At 34.2% G+C, this 25,860-nt stretch overlaps 1 protein-coding gene across 2 annotated transcripts in view; it reads left to right on the top strand.

Annotated features, from left to right (window-relative positions):
* Positions 1-22,859, top strand: part of LOC134245056 (hemicentin-2-like) — a 37,610-nt gene extending 14,751 nt beyond the window's left edge. Inside the window, exons 1-7 of one of the 2 annotated variants that reach the window (XM_062727312.1) lie at positions 2,932-3,316; positions 15,308-15,441; positions 17,557-17,770; positions 19,180-19,221; positions 19,548-19,838; positions 20,452-20,475; positions 21,561-22,859. In XM_062727312.1, coding sequence (XP_062583296.1) covers positions 3,247-3,316; positions 15,308-15,441; positions 17,557-17,770; positions 19,180-19,221; positions 19,548-19,838; positions 20,452-20,475; positions 21,561-21,712 — 927 coding nt within the window. In that variant the 5' untranslated portion in view covers positions 2,932-3,246 and the 3' untranslated portion in view covers positions 21,713-22,859. Of the gene's footprint in view, positions 1-2,931; positions 3,317-15,307; positions 15,442-17,556; positions 17,771-19,179; positions 19,222-19,547; positions 19,839-20,451; positions 20,476-21,560 lie in introns of those variants that run through there. The other variant, XM_062727313.1, reaches the window with a different exon arrangement.
* The last annotated feature ends 3,001 nt before the right edge of the window (positions 22,860-25,860 follow it).

Raw genomic sequence — 25,860 nt, 5'->3', positions numbered from 1 at the left:
TTTATCTACTGTGCTCCTAATGATTTTTCTGAAGAACAAGAATCTGATATTCCAAACTTAAGCGGATCATTAACCGAGCAGTTTAATGAAGGTATATACTTTCCTTCTCGTCTTCTAAGTAAGTCTTGTAAGTCTGAGACAGAACGGAAAGGATACCACTATTGTCTGTAGATCTCATGTTATTAAGGAATGCTAGTCAGAGGAGAAGGGGTCAATGTACCATGGACACAAACAAACCAATGCTGAGATAAATAGTTTATAATCTATGAGAATGGAATCGACCTCTAAGTTCTACTATATTGTACAAATAAAACATGTCTGAATCAAAATAGATATTCCTTTCAAATAAAATATATTTACACTGAATCACAAGCTTGAATTCTATATATTTACACTGAATCAGACTCAAAGGACAATAAACTGAAAACATTTAAGCCAAAATCTAGATTCTGAATATCTTTTGAATATCTTGAATTTTGCTTTAAAGGTTGCAAGTTTGCATAAGATTGATATAGAAACACATGATGAACACTTTGTTTTACATTCAATATTACGTTTTTCAAAAGTTAGGTTAATTTGAAATTCTTCTACTCAATTTATGGTCTTGAGAATATAGATAAACATTTTTAATTATACAAACAAGAAAAACAGATATATCAAATAAAAAAATATTTGTCATAACAGAGACTGAGATCTATTTGGTGTGTTAATCAAGACCGACGGGTGTTTCTTCAAATATTTAAATATTAAGAAATATTAAGTGTAAATATTATGTTTCGCCAAACTAACAGAGTGGTTGTAGATCTTTGTTGTTGATACTCGTCGCTTACAGCTCTAAGAAAAGTCTCATTATTCGCATTGTAAGATATATCACACAGTTTATATGAACATTACCATCAAACGCTAGCGTCTCAAGTCCTGAAAACCTTCTTCTTGTGATAGTTTCCCTAACTATTTTCGCCTCGCCGATCAGGCTGTGTCGTAGCAGAGTATTACTTATGTATCACTTATGTCAGATCTGTCCAGACACATTTCTCTCATTCAGGTGCAGCTTCTTATGATTGCGGATGTGTGGCTCATTTATTGAGTTATAAACGGTCAGTTAGAGAACCTTATGTATAATTAATGCTATTATTACTCTCCCTGTCCTAAATGATTAAAGAGTATTCTTTCAGGCTGGTAAAAACTTCCGGATATTTTGAGTATATAATTTGTTCGATGTTGTCATTTGTCTCAAACGCGAAAACACCACATGCAAATTAGTTTCATGTTTTTTTCCTTATTTTTCTCTTTTGAATTCGTTTTTGTTTAATGTGTATTATGAAGATCGCCTGTGTCTTATCTGTGCCACCCCGTGTGAGAGGCGTCAGTTATGTTATATTCAAAATCAAAGTATCTTTATTAGATTATAATTTACTGTGTTTTCGTGTGAAGAATTCGGAATAATTTGTGAATGCCCCGTCATTCTCTCATCACCTCGTGTTTTATGATACAACTTGGCATGGTTTCATTCAATTTCATGTCTGTACGTCCTTATTTCTAAGATTTCATTTCCAGGAACTTATTTATAAATGTTTATGTAATTGTAACAAGCTTTAAATTCATCTTGTATGCCGCGTTGAAAAAAGCGCCTTGGAGTGGGTCTAAATCTTTGCTAATACGTTCCTCTAAATCGAGTGTTGGCAGTGTCTGGAGATGATACTATCACTTATTGCGGGGATAATAATTCTTGATTTAAACCCATCACCGTGTTTGATCATGTTTTTATTTTATTGCTATATCTTGATTGTGATAAAGCTTTCCTAACAGGTCGGTAACATTACAGGTACCCTCCACTGAATGATTATGGTTCAGTTCATAACGAAAGACGCACCAAGTAAAAGATCAACTGTTGGCATTTCTGACTGTTATAATGATCCGAATCCACTGTTTCAGAAATAATTTTAGCTATTTTTCAAACTATATCTATTTCTAACATGTCAATTTTCATTTCTCTTTAACGGCATTTTGCAGCAGTTCAACAATTGTGAAATAAGTGCTCTTTATTGCATACGCAGTAAAACTGTGTTACAGAGTGCTATGCACATTTTTCATTTGTGAAAAATGTCGTTACCAATTCAAACACTGGCCATAAAAGATTCGTCCATGGGGACAGGGACTATTTAAGAAATGTAAGAGAATGAATGGACGTTGTTATGTTCTTAAAGTGGAGTACGATGCTGAGGCTGGCAAAGGTGAAAGGTTGACTTTTGGTCCATAATTAATAAATGATCCCATTTCTTGTGTGACAACGCTCTAAATCTTGGATAATCTCCGTTTACAAGTCGATCGTCCTTGAGTGGGTTAAGAAAAATGGATTTACAGTAATTAGTTGACATATGTCAGTCCGGCTCTGTAGTTAACTTCTTAAAAAGGTCCGACTCTGACTCTTTTGTAGTTATACTGTCCCTCTGGTGAAGTTAATAACTCTACAATTAACCATTCAGACTAATAAATAATTAAATTCCGAACCCGATTAGAGAGTTGTATACGAAAATCGATCACATCTTTTCTGATTTCTTTAAACCAAAAAAATCTATACAGAAAGGACGTGTTTTTGCAGATATGAGCGAAGGATAGGTTGACAAAACTTAAAGAGAAATAAAAATATTATTTTAATGGAAAAAATAGTTTAATCTGCTGACATTTGTTGAAACTGGACCCATGTCAATATTTAATTCGGTTGTATTGCGATCACCAAAGAGGAATCTCCTTTTTCTTGTTCTTTATTTCTTGTTTTCCCTGTTTAATTTCTATTTTTGCGACCAAAGTCTACAAAATAGAACACGCAAGAAAGAAAATCACCGGTACCGTTTAAATTATATATAGAAACAGTTGCACATTTATTGTCCCAGGTTTACGTTTGATCACCGGGCCGGGCCTGTCGCAGACTCGTGCAGTCTCAGTAGACGAGAGGCGGGAGGTGGTCGTCTGCGAGTTAACAGCCGAGTAACCACCAATCGGATGGCGCGCGCAGTCTGAGTTGCGTGTGTTGTGACAGGAGAATTCCTGGAGCAGTAATCAGAGCACGTGGCTTTGATGAAGAGGGTTAAACTGCATCTTAAGGTGCATGGGAAACTTATTCAAATATTGTCATTTATCTGGTGGAAAATATATATTAACAGCTACAGTTTGTAGTACATGGAGTTATATTATTATGAACTGACGGATTAATTCATTTTGGATTAATTTCACATGTACTAAGAAATGAAGATTTTGAACTGGGACACTTGTTTCAGTGTTGTGATTTTTATACTGTGGACAATTTTCACTAGAGGTACGTATGTAATACAGTACATGTATAGACTTAAGTATCATATGTATTGTAAAAATTTATTTTGGAAAAATGCGATAAAAATCAAGGATTGAATTTAATCTATTCTTCTTTGGAATAAATGTCAAAAGATACGAAATTCTTTAATTGCCTGAGTTTCTGTCTTCAAACATTTATGGTGAAATACGAGTGAAAACATTTACCATCAATGACAGTGGACTTAAGTTGCATCGTGTTTTAATTGTTTAACTTGAGACTGACGGAAATACGGGTGTAGAAGTCGGTACACTAAGAGTCATGTTACTTTAGATTCTCGCCGAAAATTCTCACCCTAGACTTTAATTGAATTAACAGTAAATGTTAAGATATCTCAAAACTTTTCATCTATTCAAAGTTCTGAAAATTAAATATATTTAGTTCTTTGTGTATTGTTGTTTGAAAAATCCTTTATTTTGTGTTTGCGGTTGTAATCGGCTTAGCAGGGGTTGAGAATAGCGCCGTAGATTTACGTGTCATCTAAACGAATTCCAAGTTCATATCACTAAGTATGCAACAGCGTGTACGATTTCTTTGGAGCACGTTATACAAGCCATCCTACACTTTTGATTCAGAATTTTCAAGTACCCCATATAAACCTACAGGTTGAATCAACAAGAGCCTAACCATTCATTTTTTCACACTTAACTATTTGAAGAACTTTGGTCTGGTCGACTCATGGGATAAACACGCCCCTATTTTTGATAGTTTTATTGTGTATTACTCACTTTAATCCCACCACATCAAAATCAATGTCATTTTCTTCGGATGAATCGTACGACCATAATTGTTTTAGAGGTGGATAAACTAAAATCATCGGTCTTTTCTGATATTAAAATTACCTGGAATGCATGAGTCTGTATAAAAAAGAAGTTATGGAGGTGGAGATAAAACGTCTTTTTCTTTTTATTTAAAGATTGGAAAAATATACAAAGCTTTAGAGAGTTCGTAACGTTTTTAATGACTTTATGAATTTTATATGTTTATTTTTGTCGAAAAAATTTAAAGTACACCAGCAGTGCACTGGCCCACTGCATGAAACTCATCTATAAGTTTCTGTGGGGAAGATTTTTTTTTATTATATAGCATTTTAATTTAATATTACGCCAAAAATATCTACAATATATGTACATGTAAAATAATATTACGGCTTGCCCTCACACCTGATATATCTATCATCCAACTGTCTATAATACATGCCTTTATCATTTCCTGGTTTATATAAATGTATTTACTCATTTATAAAAGTTTTTACCAGAAATATGTTAAATGATGAATTGACTTACATTTGAAGAAATATTTTTCGGGTTTGTGCCTTTCATTGATAATAGGATCTTATGAGATTGTATATTCATATGCTTAATTTAGACGAATTATTCAAGGTAAGCTTTGAAATTCTTGGGAGGACTTTACTTCAATTTTACAATTCTGTTAACTCAAGTTTAAGTGAACATGTACACATTGCTTTTAAATTCTGTTTTTTTTTTTTATTTTTTTAAATTTAACTTAAAAAATTATTTAAGACATTATACTATATATTTTTGATAGCCTCCCACGATACCCCTACATCATGACATTTTGCATTTCAATTTAATTTTTAAATACTTTTGCTTTTAAATTGAATTCAATCAATAGATCATTTTATTCTTAAACTTCCTGTTATGAAATGAATCCTTCATTTGAACCAGTATTTTGACATGGCTGCAAATTCTAAGTCTACGGGGATTTAACTTGACGAAAATGACTTCCTCTTCGGAAGGAGACCCGTCATCATTCACATTTTCCCGCTGCTTGTCTTTAATAAAGTTACAATTGTAGTATACTTTCGGAATCTAGTCATACTCGAATAATTTTTGGAATAATGGTCACAGTGACTAAGTAGTAGAAGGCGGTTGCTTCATGATCAGGGCCACGTTAAACACAAGACATAAAGTATAAAGTGTCCGTTACTTCGCCAAGCTTGGTGAACGTCAAAACTGTAGGTCCTTTAGATGAAACCTTTAAAAAACCGAGGTCTTTGACGTTGCACGACAAAGAACCCTGACTGCTCAGTAGCCCTTAGCCCCTTTATATGGTGGCGCCTCTTTACGAGAAATTACTTTGGAAGGAGACGTAAAACAACATATACATCTTTCAATCAATCAGAAATAATGACAACTCCCTTTCAAGGTAAAATGTATATAATCTGAATAAAACATAGAAGTTTGTAAATACAATTTCTATAGACAATTCAAAATTTATTCGCTATCGTCAAAGTCCAGCCCATTTAGGGCACGCATAAAAAATAATTCAGAAAGATGTTTTTTTTACTTACATACTAATACCATATACATGTACCCAGGGGTATATACTCACTTATAATGAATGATATTAAAGGAATCATCTTTGTAAGATTAAAAATAATATATTTTTTTATATATCGTATATGTATCAAAAAACGCAATAGACACATAAATAAGCAGGTAATTACTTCATGATTGAGTTTGCTGTAAAATTGAGACGAGTTGGGGTATTTTTCCCTGATTAGTGAGGTCCGTTTTGTCAGGAGATCGATACACTAAATGACACCGGGAGCCACCGCTCGGCGGCGTCACAGATAACCAGCTGCCGAGGTAAAAAGACCGTCCTATTTCATCTGATTCATCTAATTACCCAATTGCTTTTTTCTCCATTTTTCTGAACCCTTATCGATATTGCTGTCTAATTTGACTTGATTTGTAATATCAGATCATAAATTCACTCCATTGATGTGTGTATATTTAGAGAGGTTTTGGCGGCAGAGAAACTTTTGCCTCGTTTTCGCCCGCGGAAGACACCGATTTATTAGGCAGTCGTCCCGCAGGATTGGACAAAAAATATAACAATATTATGCCATGACTTTCAAATATGAATACGGACTTGTATTTCTGAACGTTAAGTGTAATTATTAGTAAATGACTGACTGATAAAATATTGACTCCCTCACACCCATCTTTCTTTAGAAAAGCGATGCTGGTAACGGACCAGGTACTTTGGCATCAGTAGGTTTAATTTGTTAGCAATAATATTTTGCTCTTTCTGGGCAACTCTTTCAGCTCTGCATAATGGAAATCCATAATCTACATTTTCCGTCCGCCTTTTTCATTATTTTCATAACGCATGAGAGATTTGAATTTTATGGAATTGTTTTTTTTTATTACTTTTTATGTTATTGGAATATATGTAGATAATTAGATTATCGGAGATAAAAGATCAATACCATCAAAAGACTAAATTATATATAAGAACCATATTAGACTGCGGAGTGTTGGTTAGAATTAGATGCCTTGATGTCTCCGATAGCAAACGGGCAAACGGCAACGATGTGGAAAAGTTTAAATTACATAACTACAGGAACAAAGCACAAAAATGTCAAAAGTCTCAGAAAGTCAAATCAAAAATGATTTTAATTTGAGCGGCTCCATGAAAATCTAAACAATAATGTAGATTTATAGCAACGTTTTGGTGATGGGAAGCAATCGGCGTATTATGTTCGGTTTTACGTTTTCACAGGGCAACCAGGCTTCCTTTTTGTATCATAGCGTAAGAGTTTGTAATGTAAACAAACAGGACGGTTCTAACAGCTTCCTATAATATTTTATTCCGGTGGTCTTCCAGTGTATATCAAATTTGATACTTTTCTTGGGCGTAATATTCTCTGTGAAATACAAATAATTACATAAGATTTTAGAGAGGATAAAGGTCAGATTCTGGATATGTTTGACGATTCCTGACTTTTAAGTACTAGCACAAATTCACGTTCCTCTTAGGTCAGTAAAATACGGGGTCAGTCACGTAACATCGCATGTCACAAGCAACGTGAGCATTTTAGAGAACATAAACCCTGTTCCTTATAAAAAATGCTTAGCGAGCAACATCACCGACCTCAACATCAAGGCCATCGCAAAGCGGAGCATTCCCTTGCAAATATTTCTATATCAAGACGGCATTCGGCATCGATCCCGAGGCAAATTACGCCACTTCCGTTTCTCACGGAATTAACTCGTTCACCCACAAAAACGATTAATTAAATATATCGGGGTATATCCCCGCCAACTCCGTTGGGAGGGGATAAAATGAAATATTAGATATTGCTAGTACATTTTTATATGCAGAAAATGGAGACTTACCTATCTATCATATACATGTACACGTAGGGATTGTCTGACTCGTTGACAAGTAAGATCTTTAATGAGTCCCGTTTGGGTGGCCGAGTGAACCGCGACTGGTACTTTGTCTGTTTGTCCTACATTAAATCTGCCATGTTTTTACTTGTTAATAACGATATGTGCCAACTTTTTGAACGTTAAATATTAGATACACGTACTTTCGGAGAGCCGCGAATTTGTATTTTATAGTATTGCTTAAAACATTCCTTAAGTGATCGAAATCACATTTTGAAGGCAAACATAAGTTAAATTTTTATTTATCTCGATAATTAAACAATGATTAATACTTATATTTAAGAGCATTTTTTTTTACGAGAAATAGTTCTTTAATTGAGCTTTCGAAGAAAAATTACAATATTCATTAGAATATATAAAATCTCTTTAATTGAGCCGAATTTGTCATTCTCTTGAGAAATAATTATTGATAAAGTTAGTAATTAAACCAATAATTAACGAATGGTGAGTGCCTGAAATTGTCATTTTATGACAGTTCTGTCATAATCGAAGTATCACCGATGTCCCTCTAAAATGCTGTGACGCAATCCTCCAACCTCAATCAGTGCTGATAGCTATTGCAACAGGAAACAGTTGCTCGCTGAATGTAAGAAATATATGGAAGGTTAATTTTTTTTCTTTTGAGAAATAAGCTGGCCTAATCAAAATAAAATTTGTTACTGCAATAAAGTTTGATAAGTTCTTTACGATGTTTTGTAATATTAATAATTCTCATGAAAAACATTATCTATAATAAAATGCTTGAAAATCAAATGCACAAGTAAAGTGTGTAGCGTATGTGTTGGTGGGAACTCCACATATTAACTAGAAAAGTTTATAGAATATTTATAAATATGTGTTCAAAATTGAATCAAATTGAAGGTAGTTTTTCTGTGAAATATCTCTGTAATCTCGCTACCGGTTCTCGTTATTTCTCGGCTGCTTTTTAAGCAATTTGTACCCAGAACGTGAATATCGGCTCGGCTTCCCAGACAGCGCTGAAAAATATCAGAGAAAATCAAAGCTCATGAAAAATCATTTCCTGGATATTGTATTGTAACAAAGCCAGGTATGATAAGAAAATCATTTTCCAAACATATTACAGACAATTCATTAATGTCTAATGAGGTTTCCAAGAATATATATAGTTTTGCATCTAAAAATATTTTTGAAGAATGTCATTATAAAATGTAAGAAATGATTTAAGAGTCGTTTATTTAATGAAATTAGTATATACTTAGGAAAAGAATATCATTGAGATAGTAAGAATTAAGCTTTACGGGTTATTTTTCATATGACCAATAATGTTGTTTTATAAGACTGATACAAAAGTAACTACTTGGAGAACCCTCATTGTTATCGTTAGTGCCGTTTGGTAATCTCTGCCCTCACCGTATAAGTTAAGTTTCTGGATCCTCTTCAATTCATTTCAAACTTTGCATACATTAAGAAGCTGCAATACTTGGTGCAAAATCGAATTAACTGTAGAAAACAAGGATGGATTCACAGGCAAACTTCTTAAAGAATACATGTATGTGTTTTTACAAGAGCACTTTTAAATTTTCAAATCGAAATTTTGTAAGTATCCAAAGTTCTTAAAACTAGAGGTACTGTGAGCAATGAGCTCACTAAATGATACCCCCCGCCTCCCATATGGTTATAATTGATGACAAAGTCCATGGTTTGCCATGGCCGGGAAACCCAAAATATGTGTCAGATCAAAAAGTAAAATAGGAGGTGCACAATGGCAATATGTAATAAAGATTCTGTGAAAGTTTCATTAAATTTCACTCAGTGGTATAAGAGGAGTTGCGGATAAGAGATGGGTACCCCAAAGCGTAACAGACGGACGGAATTAACGATTACTATATACCCTCCCGCTTTTCAAGCGGGGGGTATAATAACTAGAGGTACTGTTAGCAATGAGCTCACTAATTGATACCCCCCGCCTCCCATATGAATATAATGACAGTGTCCATGGTTTGCTCTGGAAAATCCAAAATATATGTCAGATCAAGAAGTAAAATAGGAGGTGCACAATGGCAATATGTAATAAAGATTCTGTGAAAGTTTCATTGAATTTCCTTCAGCGGTATGAGAGGAGTTGCGGATAAGAGATGGGTACTCCAAAGCGTAACAGACGGACGGACGGACGTACAGGCGGACGGACATACCGATTACTATATACCCTCCCGCTTTTCAAGCGGGGGTATAATGAACTAGGTTATATCTCACGTAAATTTGCATGTTGTGCTAAAGAATTATATTTTTTGTCGATAATAGCTTTTACAAACATTAATAATTAACTTAAATTTGATTTATACTGGTAAGCAGACAGGTAGCTTAAGCAACAAACGTAGATGTTAATAAAATTGTCACAACAGATGGTTGTTTATGTTTAAGTCTTTGGGCACACAGGAACTACATAATAATAGAAAAAGGGGGGAAAAGTCAACTTGATATTTACTAGTGCTTTTATTATAAAGACCTTTGATCTAATCATTAACATGTTCCACTCCTCAAGTTAACAGAGAATAATTTTGGCTTTTCATTATTTTTTTTTTACTTTATCTTGTCATTGGTCATTTGCAAAATTATTTTTGTTAAAAAACATTCTGATTGTACACACAAGTACTCTGAAATTGACATCAAAAAGATGCATGAGTTTCTGATTGACAGTATCTATGCTTTTTTGGAGACCAGGTCTTTCAATAATTTATTAGAATTCCCATGGGTACCAATTGCGCCCCGTTATTAGTATTCATATGAAGCAGAATTTGTGCAAAATCTTAAGTATGAAAAGAAGAAAACACTTGTGGCCTTCAACTCGACATTTAGATATATCGACGACATATTTTCGATTAACAATGGTAATTTCCATTTTTATGTCGATACGATATATATCTCAGTTGATTCGAAACGCAATAGCATGCTCTACGAGTGAACAATTTCTAAAACGAGGTAAAGTATTGACAAACAAGTTGATTCGAAACAAGAATATCAATAGTCTCGTTTAAAATCATCGTTTCATAAGTTCTATGGTCGATACAATGACCATGTCAGCAATACAATTTATCATTGAGTCTAATGCTGACTGACGTTTTTCATACTAATTGTCCATTATTTATTCACTGAATTGACGACGGATTTTTCCGTTATTTTCTCGGACATGACGAGGAGCACACGGTGAGTGTGACTGGTCGGCAGGGGATGCCCACTCCTCCATGACACCTAATCCCACGTCTGATGTTTTGGAAGTCCGTGTTTGCTCTGATCCTATTTTGTATTGTTTTATGGACTTTTGACCTTGAATACTGTTCGTTATCTCCATATATTTCACTCTTAATTATGATTAAAAATATAGTTTCACACTCGGAACATCAAGTTCCAATATAGCTGCAAATCGGTAGTTTGCTGGTCCTTAGCTGTAGTATCTATATATTTTTTGTCAGACACCTACAGTTTTGCAGCTGTATTTCCGGTTGGAAGGACCAGTGTATGGTTATAAGCACTCTCACCAACATTTTCGTTGATTTTGTATCCAATGCAGATTTTAAAAAATGAGGAAGTGGTCACCGTATGAAACAAACACTTCTAAAGAAATCACTACTTTTCACTTGACAAATAGGGAAAATATTACTTATACTGTTACAAATTATTAAAGTTGCTTTATTAGAATCTTTAGCAGTGTAATGGCATATAAGAATCATATTATCTATCCAATGTACATATGCCAATATTAACAAATGCATATTTATTTGAATTACATTAGCCACAGGTGGTGAAGCCGCCTCTATTATTTTAACGAGGCTTTATGTGTTTTGGCTAAACAACTGTTCGAGAGAACTTAAATTGACCGATGTGGAAACACCTTGCACTGGTCTGCAAAACAAACGGGAAATCATTTTTTCCAGGAAATTTTGCACATCACTTATTTATGCTAGATTGTGCTCTTTTCTAGTCCCCCGGTTAATGACATGTCAGTAAAGGGTACCAGTATTTTGGCTGGCAAGAACTTCTAAAGATATAGATACTCTTAGATAGGAGAAAAAAGTAACAGAGCTTGTTAAAATTAATAATGCGTAATGCTTGTTACGGGCTAGATTCTTCCTGATGGTTCCGATGTATGCCACACACAATCACGTGCACTATCTCACTATACCGGAAACTGAGGCGGTGTCAAGGCTCAACTCGACCAGATCGAAGATCAAGTGTGCTTTTTATATGAAATCCACTATGGATTGTCTAGATTTTGAAGTATATATGTTTTTATTACCCATTGCAGCAAAATTCTTAAATATTTCATTACAAGGTGTTTGTTTTGTATTAAAAGGTCGATATTTTATATACCTGTATATCTGACCACAAATAAGAAAAACACAATTTTGGTGTCGTTTACTGATTTTTATTTGAAAATTAGAATAAGTACACCTATTTTCATTTTTTCCCCTTCAAATAAATAACATCAAAGATACTAGTATAAATTTTTAAACATTCATTTTATTAATTCTGATTGTTGACCCCTTTTTAAATGACCTGCTGACCAAGATATGTTAAACTGTGCCAAATTGTTTCTTATTATATGCCTTCATGAAGTCAAACATCTAAGTATGCCGTCTTATCATGGAAATCAATCGTTGCCTGACTAGTCCCAAAATCGGTTGCAATTCCGTAGAGAAAAATGCGTTTCCCCCATTTAGCATTGGAAAGCACGGGTTATGTGCCTTTTGAGTGTTTCTAGTGACATCTCGTCTAGTAAGTGGCAACATGTTTTCACATTGGTTGTAAAATATTTGTTACTTGACTTTTTAGGCGATTTAATATACTGCATTTATCATTTGCAAATGAAACATTCCATATACACTTTTTAAGGACGCGGAGAGACATTGATGTTTTATTAAACCGACCTACAAAGGTTAAACAGTTTATCACTAAACTCGTTATGATACATTTATCTAAATTAATTTGCTGTTTTACAGATATCTATTTTCGTCAGTGTCTAACAATGCGCTTGGCGTCGTTTAGGAGGAGTAATTGTTACATGCACGTTGTGACGTTCAGCCCCGTTTCATTTGTTGTCTGATACTATGCCTTATTGGTATTGTCATTAATCACAGTAAAAATGAACACGAGTTTTCGGGAAAAATATAATGACCTTAGACAAAGTAATGCCAAAGAAGTTGCCAGTTGCACCAGAGATCATAAAGACAATTTGTTTAAAATGTTGTTCTTTATTGATTTACACACACGAAAACAATCGAAAAGCCTTAACTTGCTAGTTCTTGACAATCGGTTAAACAGTAAATGTTTTCTTTTGAAATTGTTATGTGTATATATATTTAAGTATAGAAACCATCTGTGAAGCATTTTTTGCAGAACTCATTCATCTAAAACTAACGGGAACTATTGATGCTATCACCACAAAGAAACAAAAGCCAAATATATCCCCCCGGTATTACATGGCACAACTTTCAAACACTGCAGCCCTCGCCTTCAATCTGCGAGGATCATTAATTACATAATCATCCTTTATAAAATGTCTTCTTTTTCATAGTGTTTTCAAAAAAGGAGTATCATTAAATTTTCTGTTTGAAATAACACAGTTTTATAATTGGATAAATACTTCCAGAATGCAAAACAGATGATTGATTACATAAATAATTTGCAATGATTCCCCACTTATCGAAGACTAAATGTTTTTCGATCGTTTTCACCTTATTGTAAGGAACATTAAAGACGGTTTTCCGAGGAAATGGGGAAAATGATATTGAATCGCCTGTGTAGCCGATAGACGCCGACTTCAGACTCGAAGCAGCGTGAGGGAAATATTTGATTTATGTTTGCATTTTGTTTTTCACCTGAGGCCTTTATTATTTATTTAAAATCAAATTGCTTCGATACATCTCAATCCAATATATAATCTTAAAATACTTCTGTTGAGAGAGAGAGCAGCAGCAGCAGTACCATCATACACCTATGGAAACATTGAATACAACGAATTGCAATATGTTTTATAAAATCTCGTCGGAGACTTTTTACAAAAACTGCGGTCCTACCACGTTTTAAATCACTTGAGTTGAAAGCCCAAGTGAGTTTTCCTGTCTATAATCCGTTTGTTCACATTTTCGACTTCTCCCTAACCATTTAGCCAATTTCTACTAAACTCGCCTTGGTTGAATGGAATTCAAGTTTGTTCAAATGAAGGGACACCCCTCTTTCAATTAAGGGGAGACTAGAATTGCTGAAAATTCTGTGGAATCTTTTAAAAATCTTTTTTTAAAATCTTCTCAAGAACCACTGCACCAAAAAATTGAAACTTATCTTAAACCTTCTTTAACGAGTGTAGATTTAGTTTGTTCAAATCATGACCCCCCAGGGGTAGGGTGGGGGCACAATGGGGTCTAACTAGAATATAGAAATATAAAGGCAAAACTCTTTCCAAATAATCCGGGGTTAGGTTAGGGCAACAATGGGGAATTCAATTTTTACATACAGACGTATAGGAACATTTTCTTAAGAACGACAAAGCCATAAGTCACATTCATATGGAAGTGTTTTGAGGTAATGTATTGTAGATTCAATTTTGTCCAAATTCTGACCCCGAGGTGTAAGACTGGGCTATATTTATTAAAATTATGACACTTGTGAAGGATTTGATAACAATCAGTATAAAAGTTTCACATAAACTTAAAAATAATTATCAAGAAGACCAGTAAATTTACTTTCCATAAAATATTAGTTTTTACTACTTTGAGCACATTTACTAAATAACATTATAATAAATCAAGAATTTACACTTTCACTAGGTTGGTAGGTATCTATACGACCCCCGCTCCACGTGACACCTACATGTACTTCTCACTACCTTAGCCTGTAAACAGAATGATGACTAATCATGATGAATGCTTTACTAGGGTTTACTAGTTACTAGTTAAAATAACTAGGTATTTCTTTCAGTGTAGAAAAATATGATAGAAAAAAATCTACCGATGAAGAAAAGCGGGGCCATATTGACTCAAGTGAGGTTATGGTCCATGGACCTATTATATTTATTTTGTCTGAACACCAATTAACTACTGGATTGAATATTCAATGTTCTGACCCTGGACACCAATAGGAAACATTAATATTTTAAAAAAGACTTTTAGTGCCCTGGTCAAACTACATTTAATTGTCAGATTTTTATCAATAAATGATTTAATCTATAGCCAATCAACGGTGGTCATGTAATGGACATGGTGAATATTCATGGCTTTATCACTTGTGGCATCCTCGCGATCACATGAAAACCATCTGCTGCTTTCAAATACTAGTACGCCACAAATTATTCATTATATTTTTTGTCCTAGCGCACTTTTAACGATGGAACTGCGTCCCATAACACTTAAGGGTGTGTCGGGCCAAATGGAATAAAAACTACCAATCCATTATTGAACTTTGCTAAGGGAATCGGAATCAAAGAAATGATTCATATGTTTAAATTACTTTCAAAAAATTTTAAAGAACACTTGAGTGTAGATCAAGCTTAAGCAATACCGACATAACTTCAAGCGTTTTGCATTCCGAAAAAAAAATGTATCTCTGGAATGAAATAAATAGTAATTTTCATATACGTAGATTCTGTTGTTTTACAAATGTGTATAAAATTGATACCGGTAATATGAACGTAAAATTAGGGATATTGCTCCTAGACGTTTGTTTTCAAACAGTTATGAATGTTGATTACATAACTGCTAGCCTTTTATTTCTTCATTACCAGGTACTTTGTTCTTTACAGCTTTCGGTTCCCGTCTCGGAGTGTCGGGCAGGTACCCGGTGCCCAGGTTTGCCCACTCTGAGACCAATGTGACAGTAAATGCCGGAGAGACAGCTAGTCTGGTGTGTAAGGTGGAAAATCTCGGGACTAGAAAAGTAAGAAACCATCAATTCCTTATCATCATGTCAGATACCGGTATATATGTATAATAATATAGATTTAAAGCAATATGAGCTGCAACTTTGATGTTGGAATTTTTAATTGCAAAATTGTAAATAACTAATTCAATGACAGAAAAAATTACGTTACAAAACTTCTGTTGTTCATACATTGTATTTGCGATGGAAGAACTATTAATAAGCTTTGACCGAATCCAAATTACATTATTGTCGTCCTGTACAATAATGATTTCTTATATAAAACTGTATATTGAATTGTATATTGAAGTCTTTCCTCTGCTTTATTTTAGTCTAATTGATCATAAAGGTTTAAGTTTACATACAAATTTTCCATAATAACACATTTTTACAGCAAAATAAAATATTCAAAGATGCAGCTCATATTGCTTTAAATAAGGCGTGTTTATTTCATTATTTAAAATAATTCATGCATCAAACTATTCGTATAATTCATTGTCTTTGTAGTCATCATAAGTTATTTGCTTAGTAATTTATGTACAAGATTACAGACTGTTAGCGAGCCAAAATCTGCCGAAAGTGCAAGTATGCAAGGGTCAAAATGTGCATAACTGATGTTTCAGTATTTATCACACAGAAATGCGTGCATATCATTCATCTGGAAACTACCACTGAGATCAAACCATCCTCAAAGGTCTGTAGTTTCCAAGAATATGGACAGTTTACGGAGAGAAATACTGACAAGAGTCATTAATATGTCATAACATTGCGTTGGCCGGTATTGTCTTTGGCTATCTGTCCGACACGTATGTAGCCGAAAGTACACGAAGAAAAAAGTTTTCAATTGGCGAAGAACCCCCAAGATGCCTCGTATTTTGTGCATTACTGTTATTGATGAAATTGAGTAGATCTGTGCAGCTAGTTAACAAATTGCTACCAAAGTCCATTAATTACATTGAATTGTCTTGGGGACAAATACAATGTCGTGATCGGGCAAAAGAAAGGAAAGATTATTTCATAGATCAAACCAGACGGCATGATTTCAATCGCAGAAAAGCAGGTAGTTGTCACCTCATGCACGAGTAACCTTGTTGTCACCCCCGGATGTCAATGTACAGTGCAGGAGAGGCGATGTCTATTGTTTATCAATTGTTCGTGATGAGTATTTAATGACTTTCCATCTATACCATTATTTCATCAACAGTTGGCATCCGATATACAATATAATGGTTTTAGTATTCCACTTCACGGTTTACCGATATGCAAAGATATATGGATTGGCACGACTCTCAAAGACGGGCTTTATATTCTGGGAAACATGCATATAACATTTTTTTATAAATAAAATTTAGAATTTCTAAAATTATCTATAACGGTATTTGATGCTTTCCATAAAATTTGCTCAAGTGCCGGGAAATTAATTGCATGATTTATCATTCAAGAAATAGTTCAGTTGGTATTTTCAAAACAACCCCATTCTTGTGATGAAAATAGCGAACCAATATTTTTTTTTGAGAAAAGACTCACGTTTCTAATAAATATAATAATAAGCAAAAAAAAAAAAAAAAAATAAAAAAAAAAAAAACTTTGAAAAAACTAAGATCAAATATTTTTTCTGTTCGCTATGACATTCACGTATTTTCGATTTTGAGACCTTTAGACAGTTCATTAACATTAATTTTAATGGCGCAATTATTTACAATTTTGTTTGTTAATCGTAAGAAATAGAAGTCAAACACATTGCAAAGAAGATTTCTTTTAAAACATTCACATATTTTTTCGATCCTGAGACCTTTAGACAATTCAACATTTATTAACATTTAATGGCGCAATTATATATAATTTTGTTTATCAATCGTAAGATACAGAAGTCAAAGACATTGCAAAGATAACTTTCAAAACCTTCACGTATTTTTTTCGATCCTGAGACTTTAGACAATTCAAAATTTATCACATTTAATGGCGCAATTATTTAAGATTTAGTTTGTTAATCGTAAGAAAAGACCTTGCAAAGAAGATGTCTTTTAAAGCCGGGATAACTGCCAAATAACTCACCAGTGCCAGAATGTCTGAAAAAAATGTCATTTTTTAAGTTATGCTTAAGTAATGCTCGTTTACTTTTTTCTATCAAAGGTCATTTGGAGGAAGCTACCTGATGTATCACCTTTAACGATTGGTCAATACATTTTTGTAAACGATGTAGCCATGTCTGTGGAACATGCGCGAGAATCGGAGGACTGGAAACTGATCATTTCCGGTGCACATTCCAGGCACAGTGGAGAGTACGAATGTCAAGTGCCCACTACCGACAAACAGATGCGGAAACATTTCTACCTCACTGTAATAGGTACGACCAGTGTATTCCTACTTGTACCTGTTAAGTAACTTTGACATGAGGACATGTACATATTAATTATAAACAGTCATTAGTCAAATCGCTGCCAAATTCTGCTCTCCGTATCCAAAAAAAGGAATCAAATCAAAACCTCAAGCGATTCAGACATGAAATCTGGATATAATGAATAGTATTCAAGGTCCCAAGTCCAAACAGTACAAGGAACAGAGCAAACACAGACCTCTAAAACAGAGGTGTGATCAGGTGCTATGGAGGAATAAGCATCCCCTAAAATAACATCCCCTGTCGTATTGTTACCAAAAAACAAAGAAAAGTAAATAGTATTAATATTGAGTAAAGTTTTCAGTAAAATTGACGGTGTAGGGACATGGACTCGCAATCTACAGACCTGTGATATAAATTTCAATCTACATCAACATCATATCAGACAAAATAGAGTCAATTAAAATAATTGAATTTGAATAAATGAATGCAATTACTTTTTTTTTTTAAACTTGTTTGTTGGCACTTAAATCCTTTAAGACCTAATACAAATATTGTCGCAGATGTATATTAGATGTTTAACTAATGACAGTTAAGTATTTCGACTGTTTTTATCTAAAAAAAAATAAAAAAAAACCCTTTTCCTTAAAAAAAGAAAAACATTTTTCTTCTCCTGTATCCAAATCCTACTTTTTACAATATCTGTATTATGATAAAAGAAGTACATTTGTAATTTGAGCTGCAAGGTTTTGTTTTCACCAAATTACTGTCATCTTTGATGTATTGTTGTTAGATTTTGTACAGTCGTATCGTTGCGATCTCTGACACCCTTCCGTATCCACTTCCGTTGCTGATCACGTGACACTCAAAAACTATATCGCAACAAAACAATAGTACATCATTGTAGAATAACAGAGCTTCTTAGAATTGTTCTTGCGTGATAATGCGATAAATAAGTGTAAAAAGTCAGAGAAAAGACAACAGATTGAGTAACGTTTGCATAGTTGCTAAAATTTAGATGCTATTCTTCGAAACACGATAAATAGTAAATTCTTTGTTTATGTGTTAGGCGGGTGGAAATCGGTGATGTGTTATGAAATAGGCATAATTGTAAAAATTATACGTTTCCAAACATAAATAATATGGAATTAACAATTAATAGGCCTAACTTATTTTAAAACATAACCGTCCATTGGTAAAAGTATTAGGTATTATTAGATATATTTGTTGAAGGATGTGAACAACGTGTAGGGTAGAGACATCAACATACTAGTAATGCCAAATAGAGTACACGGTATGCCAAGCTATAATACATAAGTATTAAGGTCGTCTTCACGTTAAAAAAAGTTCTGGTTTATTGTTAAATATTTGATTAATTCCTCAGTTGCAAATGTGTAATAGAATTTTGAATTTTGTAGAAAAACAGCATGTTCCTCGGTATAAATCAAATTCTAAAGAAGGTAGGTAAGAGAGAGAAAGAGAGAGTGAGAGAAGAATGAATGCGTCAAGAGACTGAAATCCTCAAACATGTCAAACTGTTGCGCATTCTTTAGTTATTTTTATTGCGTAAATATTCCTTGCCAAAACAGACTTTTTATTAAAAGATTCAAGAGCTATATATTTATTGTACTCTGAGTCTCCTGGAGATATTCCTTGATAAGTGATTGTAGGTTCCCTAATAATCCTTTGATTCGAATTTTAATGGTGACTTTAATTCGATTTTGAGAGTTGCTCAAGTTTTATCAGCCTACATCCTATAAGCTTTCCATTGTCCTTTATCTTTCAGTGATCCACATTTCTGACAGACAACATGTAAATACCGACGAACCGTTTGAAATTTACTGTAATGTCACGGGAGTAGACTTTGTTCCTGAAAACATTGACTGGTTCAAAAATGGTGAAAAACTTCAGAGTAACATTGAAAGGGGTGTTACCATCAAGTTTTCTGTGACAATGGAAACAAAAACTATAAAGAGTAGTTTTCGTGTGGAGCATGCGCGGATGAGTGATGCCGGGACATACACGTGTCGGACGTCCAACAGTCTGGTTAAGTCGACATCTGTTGTCGTGCTGTATGGTCAGTATCTGATTCTCATGTACTTATTTATATTCTGATATAATAAAGATCATCAATCCTTTTTAGAAAGAAATTGCAAACTCATAATTGAAGTGAAGCGTGATAATGCGCCACTTCTCTTTGTTCCCGATCCATCAGAATCGTTTTTGGTTTGTATCTGTGTTGCTGGGAAAGCAGAAACTGCAATGCAGTGCCATTAAACAGTGTCATCTTACTCCAAACATTAATTTGCAAATCGAGTTTGATTTGTATCCCAAGACATTCTAGTCCGGAACAGATTGATTTCGGGCTTAGACTGTTCGACAGAATGTGATAAATGAGACACTTGGCAGATTGGATTCCCATATCACGTGACTATATCCTAATCTGGAACAGATTTCATATTTTTTCCTGGACACTCGACGTTCTTTTTTCCCTCTGTATTATTCAAATATCGTGTCAAAACTCAGAATCGGCATATGTTTGCTAGAGATAATAAATTTGAAACATGGTTTCGATTCATTACAAATAACTGTCTCCCGTTTATATGTCATTTAACATTTGATATGAATTATAATTGATTTCTAAACAGAAAGGAATTTTAAGTTCAATTCTTTATCTCTTTTTTTTTCAGCCACTAGCAAGAACAGCAAAAGAGGTAAGTTCATCGATGATGTGCACGGTCCGCCCACAGAATGTTGTTTATTACGCAAAATTTAATCAAGACCGAATTACGACCTAACGACCGTGTTCTTCTTATTGAAAAGTTGCAAAATTTCTAAGTTGATCCGTCTAATTGGAAAATAACTTTGTAAGACGAATTCTAGTTCGAGTCGTTACATAAGTACCTTAAATTAGGGGTTTTACATCCACCTGAGCTCAGCAATTATAAATGGACTAGAATCAATTTAGCATGACTATGTGTATATCATCTGTTTTGAAAATATTTTCTGAAGTGTACAAACAACGAAGAATGTTTTATTATTCTATAATACAAGACGTCATATTATTACTTTTGGCGGTCCTTTTGGAAAAAAATCTTTCTTGATCCTATTTTAGCTTTTTAGTGTTTGTGCCATCTCTTTCATTCATTGAGATGTATGATATTTATTAATCGTGTCAATTAATGTTTCTTTGAGCTCAGATGTGCTATCCAACAAGTCATCATATGCATCATTTAAGAATTTTATGGCTATATATAGTCATATGATTTTTAATATCGTGCACTCTTTAAAGCCCATGACCATTAAAATTTGTATTATTGATGCATCTTGGGCGAAGGTGTTTAAAATAGTAAAAATATCCTATCACAAACCACAGCTTATAAGTATGACAAGTAGTATCATGAGGCTAAGGTCTGTCGTATCTGAAATTAGGTCACTGTGACCTCATTTTGGAAACGTTTAGTTCTATTCATAGTCAAGAGTTAAGATTTTGCACTTTGTGAAGTATATGGTCACCAAACTGTCATTTGGTGCATCTTGAGGGAAGATATGTTGCAACCCAGAGGTAGGTCATTATGGCTTCTTGGAACTAATCAATAAAAAAAGAAAATAGGACACCGTACACGAATTAGGAAGGCCAAAATGTTCGGACATGTGTACAACACTAGGCATCCAACGGAGCACTTGATTTGCCATGTTTTTAAATTAATTTATAAAATACACTTTAATGATAATATTGAATGGAAATATTTCTACACAAATTTTTATTGTTTTTACCTAGGAAAACGTTATTTTTCAGTAATTATTTCGGAACGGAACTTAAAATCTGAGAATCGCAGAGAAAATCCATCATCTAATAACCAGCAGCCAATGTCTTCGACCAATCATCTACAGTCATCGTTCATATGTCATGTGTATTTGTCACTTGTTATTGTGCTGTTTTTCTCGTAAAGACTCGTTGTTTATTGATTTTTTTGTAAATTTCTAAAATGGCCAGTGTTCTCTGCCCAGATTGGTGTTCTGGGCGTGGTCTACTTAAGACATTTCAGTCTCCACACAATTCGTGTCAATCAAACTCAAGTGCATACATGTACGCTTGTTCCAACTGTTTTCGTGCTGTCTATAATTTGTTACTCGTTTCTACCAACTAAATATAATCAAAAGTCTGTCCTCGGTAAACAGATACATTTATTACTGAGTACTTTTCTTTTATGTCGTAAGTGGAAGAATAAGTGTGTTCGAAAAGATGAGTGATGGCGCCGAAATAAAGCACTCGGAGGGAGGTACTGACAAAACGCTGGAGACCCGAGACCCGTACTTAATATTCACAGCTGACGGAACTGTCAATAGCCGTGCTATGGAAGTCTTTGGTGTCAAATCGATTATCAAGATTCATTTTATGACTTTTCACAATTTTGTGTTTTAATTATCTGGTTTTGTTATCATCATATTTTATGCACGAGTCATTCAGTTTATTAGATTTCATCTCGGTTGTATTATTGGTCTTTACGTGTTTGTAGAGGCATCTAATGATATTTTAGGACTGCTTGATTCTTAATTATCTGCAGATCGTATTCCATCCTGCCCATTCCACCTTATCAAACTTTTTTCATGTTGTTTCCATTTTTATTTTGCACCATATTTTGAATGAACATGAGTTCGATATTTAGACTTAAACGATATCTTATTGAATGATTGCTTTTTTCGACAGAATATGAAATTCAATATTCTTTGTATTTATAGTTCCCCAGATATGTGTTTTCTTTGAAAATTATTATAGTGTTATACCTATGTTTGTTATTTGAAATATACAGTTACATGTATACTATTAATATACTGTTAAAGGTTAAGTTGTACCTTAGTCACATTAAATTACATGGTCACGTGATTATAACTAATCAAATAGTATATATGTTCTTTATTATAAACTTTATGTTTGTCACATGAATAAATAATTTCAACAGATACACGTAGACTTTATTGCTGCATATTTTAATAGAATACATGTGTATTCTTTATCTTGTGAAAAAAAAGTGTATTACTAGTTCTCCGGTGTAAATAAAATCACTGATTACAAAAAATAAAGACATCTGTCCAACAGCTTTTTTCCTTTAAAATCTTAGGAGAGTACATCTGTTAGAAGAGGGAAAAAAACGCTTTACTACTGTTTGGAGCCTGCTACTGCATGCACGACACCCTCGCAGTGCCAGGGGTCCTTAGTCAACAAGTTGCCGTTGGACTCGGGATCCCTGACATTGCGAGGAAGCATGCACGGGGAGTCTAGGTTTCCGACGACATTGCGGCTTATGAAGACGATATATTCGCTTATCCAGTTTGTTGTAGATTGTGACATGTATAAATGTACATCTATTAATTGCTCTCAATGATTTTTAGCTCACCTCGACGAAGTTGGGGGAGCTATGTAATACCGTCCTAGGTTTTGGTGCAGTTTTCTTTTTTAGTACTTCTATGCCCTACATTGATGGAGAAAGCTTTTAGTGCCTTTCATTGTACCAGATAAGGTTTGGTTTCAAATGCTGCTATTACAGCAAAGGAATGACCAGGTTAACATTTTTGAGCAGGTTAATGTTTTGGTGCAGGTTAAAGTTTTTGAGCAGGTCTCATTGACAAGTAGCTATAATCCTTAGGATGACCAAACTTGCATGGATGATGTATACATCTAAGGACGCATACTACCAGGCTTGCTCGTGTGCTGGATCTGACCTACATTTTCTGGATGAGTAAACAGGGTAGTGTTTTTGGTGCAAGACTGAGGTTTCATTCAACCATGAGCTTATGATTACCAAACTTGCATGGAGATGCATACTACCAGGCTAGGTTTTGATGCTGGATCTGTAGTTCATTTTCCGGGTGAGTGAACAGGTTAAGGTTTTTGGTGCAAGTCTCATTTCCAAGTAGCTATGATCCCTATGATGACCAAACGTGCGTGGACATCTAAGGATGCACACTACCAGGCTTGCTTCGAATGCTGTTTCTGATTTTCCGATTGAGTGAACAGGTAAATGTTTTGGGTGCAGGTCTCATTTCCCAATATTAGGAGCCCTATAATGACCAAACGTGCATGGATGACACATCAGGATGTATACTTATGGATTTGCTTCGGATATTGGATTTGACATACATTTTCCAGATCATGGACCAGGTTAAAGTTATGGGTGCAGGTCTGTTACCAAGAAACTATAAGGCCTTGGGCTTTATTAACCAAACTTCCATGGATGATGCATCAAGAGATGAACACTTTCTAACTTGCTTCGGATGCTAGATTTGAATAACTAGTACAATTTTAGGTCACCTGAGTCGCCCGTTATGCAAATTATCCCATGTCTCCCACTATTGTTGATGCCCTGGCATACTCTCAAAACTAGACAGTGATTCCTTAAATAATGAAAATGCATTAATTCTTTGAAAATCGTCTTCTCAGCTCCTAGGTATTAAATAAACTAAGTACATAATTATGATGAGCAAGACTGCCTCTACCAAAATTGTGAATTTTATGGCCCCAGGGTCAGGGTTTCTGGTGTTAGGGGGGGACTCTATTGATTATATAATGAAAATGCATTATTTCTTTTAAAATCTTCTTCTCTGCTTCTGAGTATTAATTAAATTAACTACTGTATACAGGGTTATTTTCGCCCCGTTTAATTTTCGCCCTTTCACACCTGCAAACAATTTTGTCCCGTTTTAAATTCGCCCAATCATAGTTTCATTAAAGAAGTTATACTGTATTATTTCGTTTCGCCCCGTTTTAAATTCGCCCAAATGAGGGAAGGGCGAAAGGGGCGAAAATAAAACGGAGGCGAAAATTTCCCTGTATACAGTAAGTACATAGTTATGATGAGCAAGAGTGCCTCTTCCAAAATTGTGAGTTTTATGGCCCCAGTGTTAGGGGTTCTAGTGTTAGGGCAGAGCTCTATTGATTATATAGTGAAAAACTGAAAATGCATAATTCTTTGAAAATCTTCTTCTCTGCTCCTGGGTATTGAGAAACTAGCTAAGTACATAGTTATGATAAGCAAGAGTGACTCTTCCAAAATTGTGAATTTCATGGCCCCAGGGTCAGGGGTACGATAGAGGTGGGTCTACTTATATACTGAAATTGAATTAATTGTTTGAAATCTGCGCCTGGGTATTAATCAAACATTTTTGAGAAGCAAGGGTGTCTTTTCAAAAATTGTGCAATGTGTTGACCTAGGGTCAGGGGTTCATGTGTGGTAGGGGCACATATTGCTGAATATTACTGGTTAGTTGAAATGCATTGTTTGTTCCCCTACCCTGCGTATGGGTATTAAGTAACCAAACTAACCAATTGCTAAGTGTATAGATATGATTAGCAATGGTGCATCTTTCAAATTTGTGAATGCCATAGCATCTAGCTAAAAATATGAATATATTCAATCATTTGAAAGTTGTTGCATGATGCTCAGATGACCTATAAGGTTCATGGGCCTCTTGTCTTGATGTGCGATTAGTTTGAAGTTTTTGGATAATCTATTCCCAAGTTACTGCAAGCCATATCAGATAAAAAATTTTAAAAAATTTCATTTTGATGTAAACTTCTAGATTGTTAGTTTAATGTGGGACTTTGCCTTGCTTAAAGACACTATCCATTGAGGTGATCTCTGGAGTTAGACTTTTTTTAGAAGGATTGTTCTCATGAAATATATATATATAAATCTATATATTTATAAATAAATATATATATTTCTCTCTCTGTTAACTATGTTCTCTGGATGTACAAGGATAGAAGGGGAAATTCCAAATTGATACAAATTGTTTTGAAAAACATAAGCGATTGTATAGCTTTGGGTAAGGGTGGTGAAAGGGGATGCAAGGACACACCCCCCCCACCCACCCAAAATTAACTGAACAACAATTTTTACTTTTTCTCGAAATATAACTATATTCAAATTGATACGACTGGTAAGGTTTATTTATATTTTAATTCTGCTTCTCTCTTCTAAATGGCTAAGACTTCATTAAATGCAAACAAGTAATGAGCTTTATCATTTTATCGGTGAATCATATAATAAAACAATTGTTGCTGTTTTTTGAGGTCAATACAATGATTTAGCCATCTT

Source organism: Saccostrea cucullata, unplaced genomic scaffold (assembly GCF_032062105.1).
Source record: "Saccostrea cucullata isolate Sc308-1 unplaced genomic scaffold, CSIRO_AGI_Scuc_v1 ctg494, whole genome shotgun sequence".
NCBI classification, from domain to species: domain Eukaryota; kingdom Metazoa; phylum Mollusca; class Bivalvia; order Ostreida; family Ostreidae; genus Saccostrea; species Saccostrea cuccullata.
The sequence above is the reverse complement of the archived record's forward strand: the minus strand, read 5'-3'. Positions and strand labels throughout refer to the sequence as shown.